This window comes from Taeniopygia guttata, chromosome 4, assembly GCF_048771995.1.
Source record: "Taeniopygia guttata chromosome 4, bTaeGut7.mat, whole genome shotgun sequence".
Classification (NCBI taxonomy): domain Eukaryota; kingdom Metazoa; phylum Chordata; class Aves; order Passeriformes; family Estrildidae; genus Taeniopygia; species Taeniopygia guttata.
In genome coordinates, this window is record NC_133028.1 from 16,476,622 (window position 1) to 16,492,295 (window position 15,674).

General features: G+C 41.7%; 1 protein-coding gene across 7 annotated transcripts in view; it reads left to right on the forward strand.

Moving 5' to 3' along the window:
* Nucleotides 1–2,219: 2,219 nt before the first annotated feature.
* Nucleotides 2,220–15,674, forward strand: part of SLIT2 (slit guidance ligand 2) — a 260,737-nt gene continuing 247,282 nt past the window's right edge. For all 7 annotated transcript variants that reach the window (XM_030270822.4, XM_030270827.4, XM_030270826.4 and 4 more), the window contains exons 1-3: nucleotides 2,220–3,849; nucleotides 5,623–5,694; nucleotides 6,885–6,956. In XM_030270822.4, coding sequence (XP_030126682.4) covers nucleotides 3,674–3,849; nucleotides 5,623–5,694; nucleotides 6,885–6,956 — 320 coding nt within the window. In that variant the 5' untranslated portion in view covers nucleotides 2,220–3,673. The remainder of the gene's footprint in view (nucleotides 3,850–5,622; nucleotides 5,695–6,884; nucleotides 6,957–15,674) is intronic.

Consider the following 15,674-nt stretch of genomic DNA (forward strand, 5'->3'; position numbering starts at 1 on the left):
CTGCAGTAATATTTTTGCTCTTCCACTGATGAATGTTTCTAACTGTTTTTCTTTTAATATGTCATGTAGGTTTTTTTTTTTCCCAGATTCTTCCTCTATGGAAATATTTTCCCTCCAAGTTATGGAAGTGGTTGACAGTTAATTCTGCAACCACAAGGCACTCTGCAGGTTCATATTCCAGCAGTGATAGTAGAGTGTGTCTGACAGGCCTCGTCTTCAGACAAATCCAGACATTGGGGACTCTCCCACGGAAGTGTTTAGATCACAAAGAGAGAGTTTCAATATGCTGGCAGGCAAGACACTCAAGAAAATCAATCTGAATGACTGAAAGGTATGTTTCAAAGGTGGACATGTTGAAAATCAATGAACTCCCCCCTCTAAAAAGGAATAAAAATATTATCTTGCTTATACTTAGAATGCTTCTCTTTGAAAACAAAGTATATTAAATTAAGACCAATTTAGATTTTGAATCAGGTCTGCATAAAGTAGTTCAGCAATATTTAATGCTCTAAAAATTGATTTAGATTTTCTGAGAATTACTACATTAAAAAGATTCACTGCTTCTTCTCTTTCTGTCTTCTGCAGCACTAAGCACATTGATGGTACTTGAAACAAATAATGAAAAGTGTGGAATGGTTAACATTTATATCTTCTGGCTTTTGCCTGCCTCGAGTTATATTTTTAAAGGATTTTAGTAGAGGTATAAAAGCAATATGTTAGAATAAGGGTTTTTTAAAATTTTCTGCTGCTTACTAGAAATTTGCAAATTCTTTTTGAAATCCTTTGTAAAGACTTAAAACAACCAAGGGAGAAAAGAGTAAAAAGCATTTATACACAGAAGCTGATGTACTCCCCTTACACTCACTGAATTCTTCTTCCTTCATCAATGTAAAAACTGGAGTATGTGCATCTCTGTAAGAGCAAAGATGCCCTTATCAGCATTTGAAAACAGTGCAACAATCATATTTACTGAGTGTTGTCTCAACAAATGGATCAAAAACTATAAAGCATTTGTTGGCATGTGCACCTTTAGCAATTTTCCTTTGGGCTCACATTCTACACTAAGAGAAGTCAGGAGTAACTTTGTTGGCTTCCACTTCAGCAGATTAACTCAGCTCTAGAATAGCATTTCTGAGAACAGAATTTGTCCTCTTGGTAACAGGCAAAAAGACACAGTAAGCCTCTTGCGGGGATTGTGCAGCAGAGACCCCAGGGATGAAGAGACTCAGCTGGACCCAGCCATATGGAAGAAACTATAGACTCCCTTGGGCATTTTCAAACTACACCTTGCTGAAGGCTTAGTCATGCCTGCTGGGGTTTGTCTTTCTAATGAAAGACAAATCACTTTCACCTATTACTGGAGCCTCAAGAGCTGTTATAAATCGCATGGAACTGAATTCACAAGCAAGGAAGAGCAAAATGAGTTAAAATGTTAAGATGTACATAGTATTTTCCTAGGATTGCAGCAGTTGTGCTGACAATAAACAACACACTGGGAAATTTTATTAGAAACATTGTATGTATTAAGAATACAATTTTTTTTTTAAATGGAAGATGTTTTCTAAAGGAGAAGTGTTAATGTTGCGACTCGACATATTTTAATGTATGGAATAACATTTGCCTCTTTTATTTGATTTTCGAAAGTAACCTATGAGAGATCCTGGTGTGTTTCACACTAAATTTGCAACCAAAGAACATGCCACTACAATCCTTGTCCTCTTTCCCAGACAAGAGGACCCTCGGTGAGACTCCCAAGACATTTCCAATTGCAGCCTGTGGCGTTTCCGCCCCCTCCCTCTCCAGCTAAAACCCACACGAGCATCGCGCAGGACCCTGGTCCCGCTCCCTCCTCTCCCTTCTCCCTCGTGGAGCGCCTGACACGCGCAGGCCAGGGCTGCGTGGCAAACTCCGCGCAGCAACTCCACGCTCCGTGCGGCGGGGAGTGGAGAGGCGCTCCCCGGCCGGGCTGGGGGAACCTGCCTCCCCCGCCGCCGCCGCCGCGCTCCCCCAACTTTCATCCATCGCCGGCGCCGCCGCGCACCCCCCGCCCGCGGCGGCCGTGCCGGGGCCGTGCCGGGGCCGTGCCGGGCGGGCCGGGGCGGGCGGCGGCGCAGCCAGTGAGCGGGCGCGGGGCGCCGCGGGCGGGGCCGGGGGGGCGCGGCCAGGCCGGCCCTATATAGGGCGGCGCGGGGGGCGCACCCGGCTCCGTGGGAGCGGGCGAGGGGCGCCGCGGCGCGGAGGGCGGGGGGCGCCGGGCGGCCGCGTGGGGAGCTCTCGGCGAGGTGCCGGCGGCGCGTTCGGCTGGCGGCCGCGCTCGGGGAGCACTTTCGGCGGTCGGCGGCAGGCACCTTGCGGCGGGGAGGAGAGCCGGCCGGCCTGCGAGCGGCGGTGCTAGCCCATTGTTCAAGCGGAAAGACTCGGGGTGCGAAGGAAGGAGCCCGGCGTGTCGCCTCCATTCTCCCGCTCCCCTCCGCGCCGGAGCAGCGCCGCCGCCAGGGAGCCGAGGGCAGGGCTGTTCGGCACCACCACCGACAGCTCAGGTGCAGCGGTGGGGTCGGGGAAAGCGGCGCCAGCCCTTCCCGTGGTGCTGTGCCTCGGGGGGCTCCGGGAGAGGAGGAAAGTTGCTCCCTTTCCTGCAGCAAGCCCAGGAGCTGCTGAACTGGCCTCACCTGGAAGGACTGAGCAGTTCCCACCTCTTCCATCAGGTGCCTTTGCCGCAGCAAAGCCACGGTATCCGGGAGACCACGGGGAGCAGAATAACACCCCTCCCCGCCCCTCCCGCTCTCGCCGCACTTCGCTTGTTATCTGCTCTGTCTCGCCGTGCTCCCGGGATCACAGGAGGATCTATAACTGTGATCTGTCACCGAGGAGAAGGTCGTGGATGAACTCCCTTCCAGCAGGGCGACGAATCACTTCTCGACTGCTTGTTATTACCGTGGTCTAGGACCAGCCCTTTCCTGCTAAACTTGGCTTGGGAGCGTACAGCAGGAGGGGGCGCGGGGGGTGGAGAGCCAAGCCCAACAGCATCTTGTGTGTTTGACTTTTTTTTTCCCCTCCTTCCGTGAGACAGTTTGATGAATGCCTGCGAGAGGGGTATGATTTGCTGAGGCGCCTCTGGCAGGGCGGTGTGTGCGCGGTGTCAGCCCCGCCGCCGCCCCCCGTGGGGCTGTGAGCGGCCCGCGGCGGGGGACGCGCGTGGGAGCGGCTGCAGCGCTGCGCGGGCCGCCGCGCAGGAAGCGCTGCTGGGGCGGACGGGGCTCCGCGGCCTCTCGCCGGGGCTCAGCGGGGAGTCACGGCTTTGAAAGGGGCGAAGAGGAACATAAGTAGCTCGCCCAACTCTACCGCACCCTGAGAACCTGGGTTTGCTTCGCCATCGCAGGGAGCGTGTGAAGACGAGACCCAAGTGCCGCCTCTCCCGGCCACCGACGGGCTAGCAAGGGACGGCCCGGGCGCGGTTCTGCGCCTAGCGAAGTTGCCTTCAGCCGCTGATCGGTGCCACCCGCCTCACTTTGCCGGGGTTGTTTTCTTGACTTGGCTTTGGATAGAAAGGACTTCGCTGTCTCCGCACCGTGAAAGTTGCCCGAGCGCTCCCCGCGGCGAGGAGGAGGGCGGCGCGCCCCGCGCCTCCCCGGGGCCGAGGCCGGTGGGCCCGGCTGGGCTGCAGCGGGCGGTGATGATGTGCGGCTGGGGGAAGCTCACCCTGCCCCTGGGGCTGCTGCTGGCGATGGCGGGCGCGGTGGCGCCGCAGCCGTGCCCGGCGCAGTGCTCCTGCTCGGGGAGCACCGTGGACTGTCACGGGCTGGCGCTGCGCGGCGTCCCGAGGAACATCCCCCGCAACACCGAGAGGCTGTAAGTAACCCGGCCGGGGCGGCGGCGAGCGCCCCTCGGCCCCCTGCTCCCTTCAGGGCTCCGGCCGCCTGTCGGGCTGAGGTGGCCCCCGGCCTCGGCCTGCTTTAGGGTCCCGACGCCCTTTGGGTGGGGGTTTTCTGTTTCCTTCTCTTGCTGCTGGCCGTGCCCGTTTCACAGCGATGCGCGGAGACACGGAAGAGGTGGGCGCTATTCCCAGCCGCTGCCTTTCATCCCGGGAAGCCGCGGTGAGCAGCGCGGTTCCCGCCTCCGCGGGGAGCGGGGGCGGGCACCACCGCGGCCGGGGAGCGCCCCGGGGCGGCGGCGGAGCGGCCTCTCCCCCCGCCGGCGCCCATTTCCCGTCAAACTTGGCTATTACGGCTCGCCTTCCCCGGGGCAGAGCCGGGCCGCGGCCCCGCCGCGCTCCGCGGGCGTGGGCAGGGAGGCCCGGGCGCGCAGCGCTCCCTGAGCCGCGGTGGCCGGCGCGGAGGGGTGGGCGGGGGCGCTGCCCCGGCGCCAGCGCGCATCTGCTGGCGGGCGAGGGCACGGCGGGGTGCGAGAGCCGCGCTCGCAGGGCACCGAGTCCTGCCGTAACGCTGATCCCTCCCCGCCTCCGCCCGCGGCTGGGCTGTCTGCTGTATGTGGCCGGTTATTTATTGTATCAGGCTGCCTTCCAGAGGGGTCCTGAGAGTGGAAGTGGTGTGCGCGTTATTTCTTACTCTCTGATAAGTCATTTAAACGTTGGCATGTGAACGCGCGTCTGGAGTGGTGAATTTCACTCGGAAGAGTATCAGGGACACATTACTCCTGGGACTTGTGTGGTTTCTTTACAGTGGTGTTTTGGCCATATGTGGTATTAAAGTGCTTAAAAACATACTACTCTTTCCCCCCCCCCCCCCCTAGCTACGTTGAGAATGAGCTATAATTTTTAGAATAGCTTCCATGTAATACTGCTTCCTAAAGATTTATCTTGTGAATTGCCAAGTCTGGTTTTACTTGTAGTGATTGGAATTGAAAGACGTTTATTTCTTAAGCCCAAAAAGTTATGAAAAAGAGGCATATAATCCAGAAGAAAAAGTAGTATAGAAGTATGATCCGAAATGCTAGGGCCTAAATACAGGTTTCTGTTGCTTCTGAACTTGCTTTGCATTCTTCAGTCAGTATAGCTTCCTGTGCAGCAAGTGGAGAGCTTAGTTTTGGTAAAATCTTATTTCCCGTCACTTACTCCAGCAGTTTGAAACCTTAATGCTTATTTGAAACCTAATATTTGTTATAGGTATTTAAACCCTATGCCACCTTTTTAGCCATACTGGGAAATCTGAAAATTGCTTGAAATGGTGAAAATTGGGGTGTTTTTTCAGTCACTTAGTTTTTGTAGCGGTCAAATAACGGTTGTAGCATATCTAGATAGTTATACCTCTATGTATTAAGTCTTGTGGTTTTTCTAAATGCAGTTATAACCCCATTTAGAGAGCCTTGAACTCTTCTATTGGTAGAGATTGTAGTTAAAGATAAACATGAGCTTTGTAATGGCAAGCAGAACTGACTTTCCAAAACTCTCCTGCTACAAAGTTTCAAACTACTGTTTTCAAGGTAAATTGGATTTCAGCTGCTTGGAAATTAGGGACTCACATGGTGTTAATTGTAACAATGGTTTGTTGTATTCATTTATGTCTCCTAACTTTTGAAAAAGCTGTGCCTGTGAAAACAAACAAAACTATTTAAAAATAGCTTTTGAATGTTTTAATTTTGCTGCTTACAAATTATTCTTCTTAGGGATCTTAATGGGAATAACATCACAAGAATCACGAAGACTGACTTTGCTGGTCTAAGGCACCTTCGAGTTCTGTAAGTTTTCTCTTTCTCTCATTGATAACTCTTAGGACTGATGCTACAGGTTGTAGTTGCATTTCAATTCATTAGCTGGATGGGTTGTCACTTTTTAGCTACTGTATCACTATATCTGAACCTAAAACTGCTCTCCCACGTGTCATACACTGTTATGCACAAGTGAGAAATTCCCTTAAATAAAATGTTTAAATGTTTGTAATCTCCCCTTAAGATTATGAGAATTGAGGACTTAATTTAGTACATAGCTTACAAGTAAGAGTTGCTAAAATTGGTTGAATAACCATTGGAGTTACTTCAGTTTAAGGCTGTAAAATTTGTAGTTCACACTCAAAATGGGCACTCTCAACCAGAACTATAAGGGAGTTAATTAAGAAAAATGTTATTCCTTTAGTGAATGTGAAAGCAAGTCCTAGGTGGTTTATTATTGCTCTTCTGTAGTTTCTGGACAAAAAAGAAACTTTACCGCTGAAGTTGAGGGAGGAAGTGTTTGGTTGGTTTGTTTGGATGGGTTTTTGGTTTTTTTGTTTAAATTTTTTTTTCAAGCATTATCGAGCTTTTAAAGTGTGGTAGTTTATGTTTTTTTTTTTTTTGTTTTGCTTTTTGGTTGGGTTTTTCTGTTTTCTGAAGGAAATATCTAACTATTTAGCTTATTTGTTAAGGCTGGTTTAATTTGAGCGAGTAGTCTTGTAAAATCCTTCTCCTTTTCTCTCTGAAGTAAATATAACATTGTAGTAATTTTAATTTTTGTTACAAAACAGAGATACTCTTAAGTTACAATCTCTGTGCAGTCTTTCACTGATGTTTCTCTGCAATTCAGAGTTTTTGTTATTCTCACGCAAGGCTAGCATCACCTTCATGCTGTTAGACTGGAGTCTCACAACTTGCCGAAGGGCAGTGATGTGTGTGCATGCAGCCTGTAGGCATGTGTGTAGCTTTTTAACTTGTGACTCCTTAAGTAAATGAGCAAATCTAATATCTATTCCTGTTTCTTTTACCGAAGCTTATTTTCCTTCTTTTGGTTATTTGAGCCCATGTAAATTGTTGGTGACAGGGATACAGAAGGTGAAAGTGAATGTCAGTCTACAATAGCTGTTGGATTGTTTAAAAGAATATGTGTCTGCCTTTGTTAATGCAACAAGTTATCTTAGGGATATTAAAACTTACATCTAAAAATTTCTGTATTTCAGTCAGCTCATGGAGAACAAGATTAGTACTATTGAGAGGGGAGCATTCCAAGATTTAAAAGAACTGGAGAGGCTGTAAGTATATTTAATTCTAAAAGTATCAACTTTTGGGGGGTCAAATTAGTTGTGTGTCAAGGTATCAGGCTTCAGGTTTTTTAAATGCTTTTTTTTTTTAATTTGGGACTTCTAGCCTTACTGAGACACAAGAGAAGTAAGAAATTCTCAAGCAGTATTTAAGGGACTCGGTTGGGAGGGAGCATTCAAAAGCAGTCTGGATTCAAAGTGCAAACTGCAATTGTCCCATAGGAAATAGTTTGAATACTATCTAAAATTTTAATGTAAATCTTGAATACATAAGGACTTTTGAGAACTCAGATGCACTAAAAGTAGGCTGTTCTCTGACCTGTGTTAGATGTTTTATACAATGCCTTATTGGAGGTAACTACTGGCTATAAAATGTTTTCTTGTTACATAAGCGATTCAGTTCTCCTGCAGTTTTTATATGATGAAAGCTTTTACAAAGGCTTAGAAAAAATATGAACTGTTAGTTTTCAAAAATAATTTGCATTTGGATTTAAAAAAAAGATTGAATACTGTGGGGAGAGAAGTACTGTGGCAAGAGAAAATGGAACAGAGATGAGAGGACCTTATCTGGTGAAGTTGAAGTACAAACACCTGCTTGGTTGCAGTGAGACCTAGAAAATGAGTAATTCCCAAGCTAGTTTTCAATATGTGCCTTCTTATGTTATTACACTTGAAGTTAAAACATTTTTAAATGTATTTTACAACTTGGGACATCTGACTTGTTAAAGGCAGGATGCTGCTTTTTGGACATAGTGTGGAGCCTAGAAAGTATTAATATATATGTTTCTGTAGAACTTGTGTCTTCATTATTAGGCATTGTAGTTTTTGCATTCTCACTATATCACCTTTTCTTTAAGCATGCTTCTGAGGACTTGTTCAATGTTTCATTTGCTGCTGCTTTAACTTATATAAAAGTATTTATACTATTCTCAATTGAAAAGCAGCACTGGTCTGAACATAGTTTGCCTTATAGTTGCTTTGTATCCACAGCTGCTGTGTGTTTAAAACAAAAACCTCACAAACCATTATGGTTTGGTTGGTCATAGACAAAGCTGTTCAAGAGAATTAGTAACCACCAGTGTAATTATGATATTTCTATAGTAGTTGAAATATCAGGTACTTGAGATAATTACCTCATTTTTTCAAATAAGCTGAAGCAACTTTTTGACCTAAAAAATGAGTGTTATTATATAGTGCAACTTTTTTTTAAAATAAATTATAATGGGATTGATTGCTCTTTGGAAAAAAAAAAGTGGCTGTGCATTTCTAAGTCATATTAAAGCACTTAATTCAGTGCTTTTTTACAATATATTCTCAACTTTGTACAAATTATAGGGATTTAAAACAGCTTTTCTTGCTGAGGGATGTATTGGAATAATATATGCATATTCCTAAATTTTGTTTATGTTGTCTAGATAAAAAATTAAACAGCAGTGTAGTTCATATTGCAAAGTAAATACACAAATACAAAACATGAAAAAACACTGAGGGCTACACTTTCACTTTGAATGTGGTTTGACACTAAGATACCAAATGCTTATGAAGTTTTAAAACAGTTTATCAGCAGTCCTATTTCTTAATTATTTCAGAGTAGGATTCTGCTATATGATTTATTAACAAATTTCAAAATTCAAGGATTTTACTTTTTATATTTCTGAAGTATAGAATTGTTTACCAGAGAAAAATGAGATTCAGTAGTTATAACTTACTTGTCTGATGTGTTTGTATTTTGCCATTACATTGTTTCATTTTCCTTTGGTTTTCCCCTGATACTTGGAAAACAATAGCTCTTTTCCATTTACATAAGATACTAGTTCTAAAGAGACATTGTGATACTTTTGGCTATTTTGTGAGTTGTATTTGTTCACCCTTCAGCAGGCAAACTATGCTATCTGAAAATTTAGTTATTTAGACCTACAAAGTTAGATTATATGTTGTCTTCAGAGTTATATTGCATCTTCTCCAACACTTGTCAGTTTCTTTAATTTGCTGGAATTCAGTTTGTGTTAGGTGTGTGGGTGACTTGTAATTTGAATATATATGCAGGATGTCTTTAAATTGCCCAGCTGTTGGCCAAGAGCAAATATTTCATATTTGCGGGGAAAAGCTGAGAAAATTCTTCTTGTTTACAACTGCCAAGTCCATCTGATGAAGGCACATTGTTATCTGGCAGCCAATTCATCTCCTTGGGGTTTTGAAATCCAAAATGATTTCTCAGGAAACCTGTGGGTACTTATTTCAAGTATTTTCTTTTATACATTAAATAGCAAGCACTTTAAAGCTTTTTAATTTCTTTTCAATGTGTGAGTGTAGGGTGTCACATTTTTACTCCAAGTGTAATGTGCCAAGCTGCTGTCAAAGAATACCTGACACAGACCTTTTAGCATGCAAGCATAGGGTGTAAGAGAACTTCATGGCAGCTTAAATGAACTCAATTTGTTTTATAAGATTGTTTACATGTAATACTGCTTATGTTGAAATATCTTGTGCTAGTGTATACAGGTTTAATATTAAAAGATATTTCCTGTTCTTCAATACTCTTCAATGTGAACAGCAGGCTTTCACAGTGGTTTTCTCTTTGGGGGAAAAAAAGAAATGCCCATCTCTCTAAGTGATATCCTGGGGGTTTGTTTGTTTGGGTGGTAGTTTTTTGTTTGTTTCTTGGCTTTTTTGTTTGTTTTTAACTGCAGTCTCAGTTAAATTTTTTCTGAGACTAGTAACTCTGATTTCCAAGGAACTGTTTGGTTGGTTAATGAATTACTTGTGAATACTGACTTATAGGTCTCATAATTCAAAATGCTGGATATCCTCAGCTCCCTTTAATGGAAGGAAAGACCTGAAATGTTTTGCAAAATTAATCTCAGAGAAAAACTTTTGACCTCTTCAGAAGCTATCTGCTTAAGATTGAATTTTATTAAGTCCATAAAAATCTGTCAGGTGGTTTCTCCCATAGCTTAAGAAAATAACATATTTTTAGTATAGTATGTAGGTCAGTATGTACACAAAATTATTTCTCACCTATAGACCTAGTATGCTGTGCAATGGGAACTTGTGTCACACCAGTGTAATTGTACAAGTGAAACGGAACCCAAAGCTACAGTAAATATTGCTGTAAAAAGTGATTATTATTACAGCAGCCTGATTTAAAGTAAAAGTTTTCAGTTTGCAATAAACAATTCTGTACCCGTGCCTGCTACTTAAGGAATAAAAGGAAAAACAAGGTGGAGATTAGTAACTTGGTAAGTTTTAGGTTTGTGGAAACTTTAGTAGCTGGGGAAACACTGGTGAAGTTGATACTGCTGTAAACCTTTTAGCTGGATGCTTCTGTGAGAAGTCTTCAAGTGAAATAAATGGCTATACACTGCAGTGTTCACTTTAGTTCCAATCTCTGACAGCCTCGAAGGCTCTTAAGTGCTGAGCTCTTAAGGCTCCAGTCCAAGCCAGTTTCGTACAGCACTGCCTGAGCTGGCATGTCTGCATGATTTTTTTCACAGACTGGATACTGAACAGAAGAATTGCATGGTCTGTTTTGTTGTGCAGATGCTCTGTCTGCTGAAACAACCCTCTTTGAAAAATGGGCTGTATGCACTGAAGTTCAGTTGGGACAACTTGTACCTCTGAGTACATCCTGAAGCAGTGCTAAAAACTCTTGGATTAATTACAGTCTTGACATCTGCAATAATTACATTTTTTGCCATCTGCAAGGCTTCCTTTATTATCTATGACTTGTATGAGCCCATGTTCTTGAGCAGGGCTTCTAAAAGAGTATATGGCTCTTCAGGAGATGGCAAGTGCCATAGAGAGAGGGTTGGATGTGGCTTCTTAGGTTTTGTGAACCTCTCTTACAGAGACCACAGTCATGTGTCAGCTGTGGTTTTCAGTATGCTTCATGGCAGTAAGACAAAAAGGGTCAAGACATGGAGGATTTTCACAACACTTATGGATTTCCAGAGACCACTGCTTATTATGGGGGAACAAAACCTTTTGAAACAATTCCTTATGAGAGTGAAATTAAACACTTGTTTCTTCTTTCTTCATAAAGCTGTCATCTTGGGTGTGGTGTTTATACTAGTTGAAATAGTATATTAAGACAGCAAGAGATGAAGATAAACTGAAAGTTTCCACTTTATGAAAACTGACACTGTTAGACACAGCTTTAAAAATAGTTTTTAGTAAGTGTAGGCCATTGTTATCCCCAAGTTCACCTCATTCTCTAGTGTTGAAAATACTTCTCAAAATATGCCATTGTTTTTATAAATTGTCATCTGGAGGGAAGTATAAAATTTTGTTGAAGACAGCTGCCATAGACTGTTGAACCAGTTCTGAAAGAAACCACTTAAATCTAAAATTTCTTTAAAGTTTCATGTACTCTAGAAATAGAGGATTGTCAGGTTTTTGAGGGCTAAATATACTCTTTACATATTTACAGAGAAGAGCAGTTACCTTCTCATTTATAAAAAAAAATTGGCGGATAGGAAAACTTTTCAATCATAATTTTTCCTAACATGTTTAAGTCTAGTAGTTGGGGTTCCATCTCTATTATGCTAGGGCTATGACATGGAAAAAATGTCAGAATAGGAGGAATTTACAGCAATAGTTTCAAACTTGCTCACTTTTTTCTTCCTGTATTTATGAATAATCCATTGAGGGAGCTGTATGTCCCTAAAATGCTAATTTAGAGTCTGATTCTGCAGACATTTACCATGTGAATAATTTGGTTTGCATGAGTAGTCTCACTGATTACTCCTGTGAGAAAGGTTACTGTGTGGCCTAAAAAGTTTCCAGGCCAAGACTTTCTATTTTTGATACTTGAATTAGCAAATTTTATTTTTAAAATGTCCATTTATTATGTTAATAGTTCTAAAGTGTTATCTGTGTAGACTTAAAAAGGCAAACTAGGGGGAGAAAAACCAAACCCCACAAACAAAGGAAAAATAAGCCACCAATCCCCTCACCAGACCTATTTCTGCTGAAAACTAGTGTGTAGATGAAATGTTACTCTTAAAGGAATAACTTCAACTTCTGAGTTGGTGTCGAAGTTAAATACCCCCACCATACTTCCCCCTCCCCAAAAAACAGCTCCCCTTTGCTACATGATATGAGTAAGCTGAAATCATGAGTTCAAGTAAAGAATGATGAACATCAAGTTGGTACATGAAGTAGCTTTTAAACTGAAATCTACCTGTTGTATTTTTGTTTCTTACAATACATATCGATGTGGAATAAAATATTTCAAGAACTAAATGTTTTGTTAGAGTTTATTGATTTTTCTAAGTTTTTGCAACACAGTTCTACAATGACAAACTGAGGAATTGTCCCTACTTGCTATTTATTTGGGCTCCAGCTCCATGAATCCATTAAAACAAGTTATTCAAAGTTAACATGAAGAGAACACTTACTTAGGTGTGTACTTAAAGGTGTTTGAATAGTACTGAAAGTCAGTATTGTTTTGTACATGCTGTGGATGAACAATTTGAGACTTACAGATGTGCCATAGCATCGAAGGAAAAGTATATTTCAAGTATGTAGTTTCAAGAAAAAGTTCTTTCTGCTTAGTAAACAAACTGTAGTACTAGGTGAATTTCTTTACAGGACACAAAACAGTATGTGAAATTACTGTGTGCAGCTGCAGCGAGGGCTTAATTATAACCTCAATACAAAGAAGATCATCTTGTCAAAAATATTAAATGGGCTTCAGTAAAATAAAGTGATGTTTAGTTGTATTTCATGTATTGCAGGATTAGGGTTATCCATTTGAGTTCTAACTTAGGTAAACATGGTAAACTATTACACTGCATTAGTAGGTTTTGAAATTACAAAATCAAGACTGACTTGGGAGTTAACATGATCTCTGAATGTATGGGGTTTTACAAAGCATCTCATCTAACAAAGTCATGCATCACAGGGTAGACTAAGAAGTGAAATGTTCCATCGAGGGTAAAGACAAATAGAGTTTGTCTTGGGCATAACTGCCCAGCAGGCCTGGGCATTTATCAAGGGCATTAACAGCTGCTTCAAAATAGACAGGATGAACAAATACTATCCTTTCTGTCTAGTCTAGAAAAGGGCTGTGTTATATGTGTGCTCTTTCTTAGGGTGCAGACTTACTGCACGTGGGAAAGACTTACTACAGACTTACTCTGATGGGAAAAAACATGCTGTCCAGAGATTAAAATAAACCTGTGTACTAATTTTTCATTCTGTATTGATATGTAGCATGAGATTACAGTTTTATTCCCAATTGACTAACTCTATCAATAAAATGTAAATTCCAAGTAGATAAATACTTTTAAAAGAGGAATGACAATATATTCTGTGATTCTTTAAATGTGAGCTGTGTCGATAAATTAATCCTAGAACAAGCAGGTTTGGGCTGAACTTTTTCTTTTTGAGTTTTGAATCTGATAGCATATAGTCAGTTACAGAAGAGAAGTGTTAGAAACCTTTAGATTTCACTTCTCTGAAGCTATATGATTAAAATTTAGCAGCAGGTACTTCTGGATAAAATGTTAAATGTCATCTGGTTTTATGATGCAGTTTTGGTTTTTTAGCTGAAGAAAAATATTACTTTTTTTTTCCCCCCTGATTTACAGACACTTAGATGTAAAGGCTAATGTGGAGTTTTAGGATCCCTGGCAAAAATTCTGCGTTAGCAGTATAACTACTATTCATTCCAGGAATCATTTCTGTCACTCTCAGTCCTAAAAGCACAGCTGATTAATGAACAATATTTCATCTTGTGCTTGATTATAAAATGTGTCAATGAGATCAGTTTTATAGGGATAAAATATTGTGTTATATAGTATAGAAGTTTTACTGAGCTCTTAGATTGTGTTCTTAGCTCTTTAGCTGAAAGTTAGTCTCAAGTTTCTTTTCTCACTGAATGCTTGTCTTCAGTGTGGTGTGCAAGTTCCTTACTGGAGTCTGAGAAGTAATTTTTTTCATTTGGGGTACATTGTGAGCAGTTCTGACTACAGCTGTTGGGAAAGTCTAGGTTGGACTGCCTCAAACCCGTGGGGTTAATAGTGTGCTTGCTTTTTAAGGCTGCTTGACGTTAAGGTTGTCCCCTCCCTGTGGTGTTGGTACTTAATCGCCTGTGTGGCTTCAGTCTGAGTATGTGAGCATTTGAAGAGTTAATTCCTTCACACAGGTGTGTCACAGGTAATGGAAGAATAATGAGCTCAGGTAGAGAGACCTGGTTTTGAACAGCCCTGAAGGGGGTGAAGAGTTATTCCTTGTTAATCATGGATGTGAAAAATCCTTCTTTTAGCTAGTTTTACGTAGTTTAAGGGCAATGCACCACACATTCCTTCTCTTAGGACAGGGAGGAGACCACGAAGCCTATGGTGTTAATCACTTACCAATGGAATGTGGGACTATATTACATGAATTTTACTGGCCATGTGGATTTATAGTTTTTTAAGAAAAAGAACTAAAAAATACTACTGTAGTTATTTGGTATTAGCAGGCTTTTGTGAAAGTAACATCGAATATCTTCTTTAAAAATGTCTGTTGAATCAGAGATAGACAAAGGCTGTTTTTGAAGACAATGTATAAAAAGATGCAGTGCTCTAATGGATTGTTAGAAAAATAAATTTTAGCTACCTTTTGATTATAGAACACTACAAAATATTTGGTAAAACTAATTCCAAGAGTACTGTTCTTTTAAAAAACTTGTCAGTGCCCCCTATTTATTTTTATTATATCTTATTTATCTGTGTCTTTTCTCATGGGACTCCTTTTATAGGTCTAGAAGTCAAATTGCAGTAAGAAGTCCTGTTTGCTCTTTGCGGACCTTTTTACAAATTCCAGGGCAGGAAGGCTGTTTATTTTTCCCACATCTGTTTTGTGCTCATCCTTTGTGGCATTGTTTGCTGGATGCTCTTCTTTCTTGCTTCCTCTGAAATGGGTAATTTGCACTGTTGCAAAATGGTAAAACTAAATCTGATTCTGTAGAGCTGTTGTACCAATGAATTTGTTTCAAATGGTGTTTTTTGTTCAGAAGCTGTTTTAAGTGGATTCTATAGAGCACTGATATTAAACTTAAAGCTACACATTTTAGTTTTACTCTTTAAAAATCATATTTATTTCTTGCAGAGGAAGTTCTATATTTTTTTAAATACTGATTTATTAGGTGGCAATAGGTGAAAATTCACTTGTCATTACATTTTAGTATAGCATATTTAAAAGATTATCTAAGATGCTCCTTATTTTGAATGCAGAAATCACGCTTCTATCTGGAGTTTTACAGATAAATTCCAAAATATATGAGGGATCTGGCTGCAACTTCAATGACTCATACTGTTATAATATGTCATTTACTATGAAGAGCCCGGTTGAAACTTCATCAGTAGAGACATTTTATTTTCCTATTTTCTTTCATAGTATGTGTTCATTGTGCTGGCTTGTCTAGACTGATAGTCAAATACAACATGGCAAAGTCTCCCTTCATTTTCAGAACGGCACACCAGCCGTTCTGATTTACTTTGGCAGGATGTCTGTACAGGTGCTCTAGAAAAATACTTGAGTGAAAATTTACTGTGGTAACTTCATGCCAGAAAGACAGTTACAAGCCTATCAGTACTATCTGCAGGCCTTTCTTGTCTTTCTAAACAATCTGTTCAAACCCTAGCTAAATTCTACCTACTAGATCAGCTTCACCTCCCCTCTTTCTTTGCCTTTTTTTTCCTTTCTTGGAAGTAATCCCAC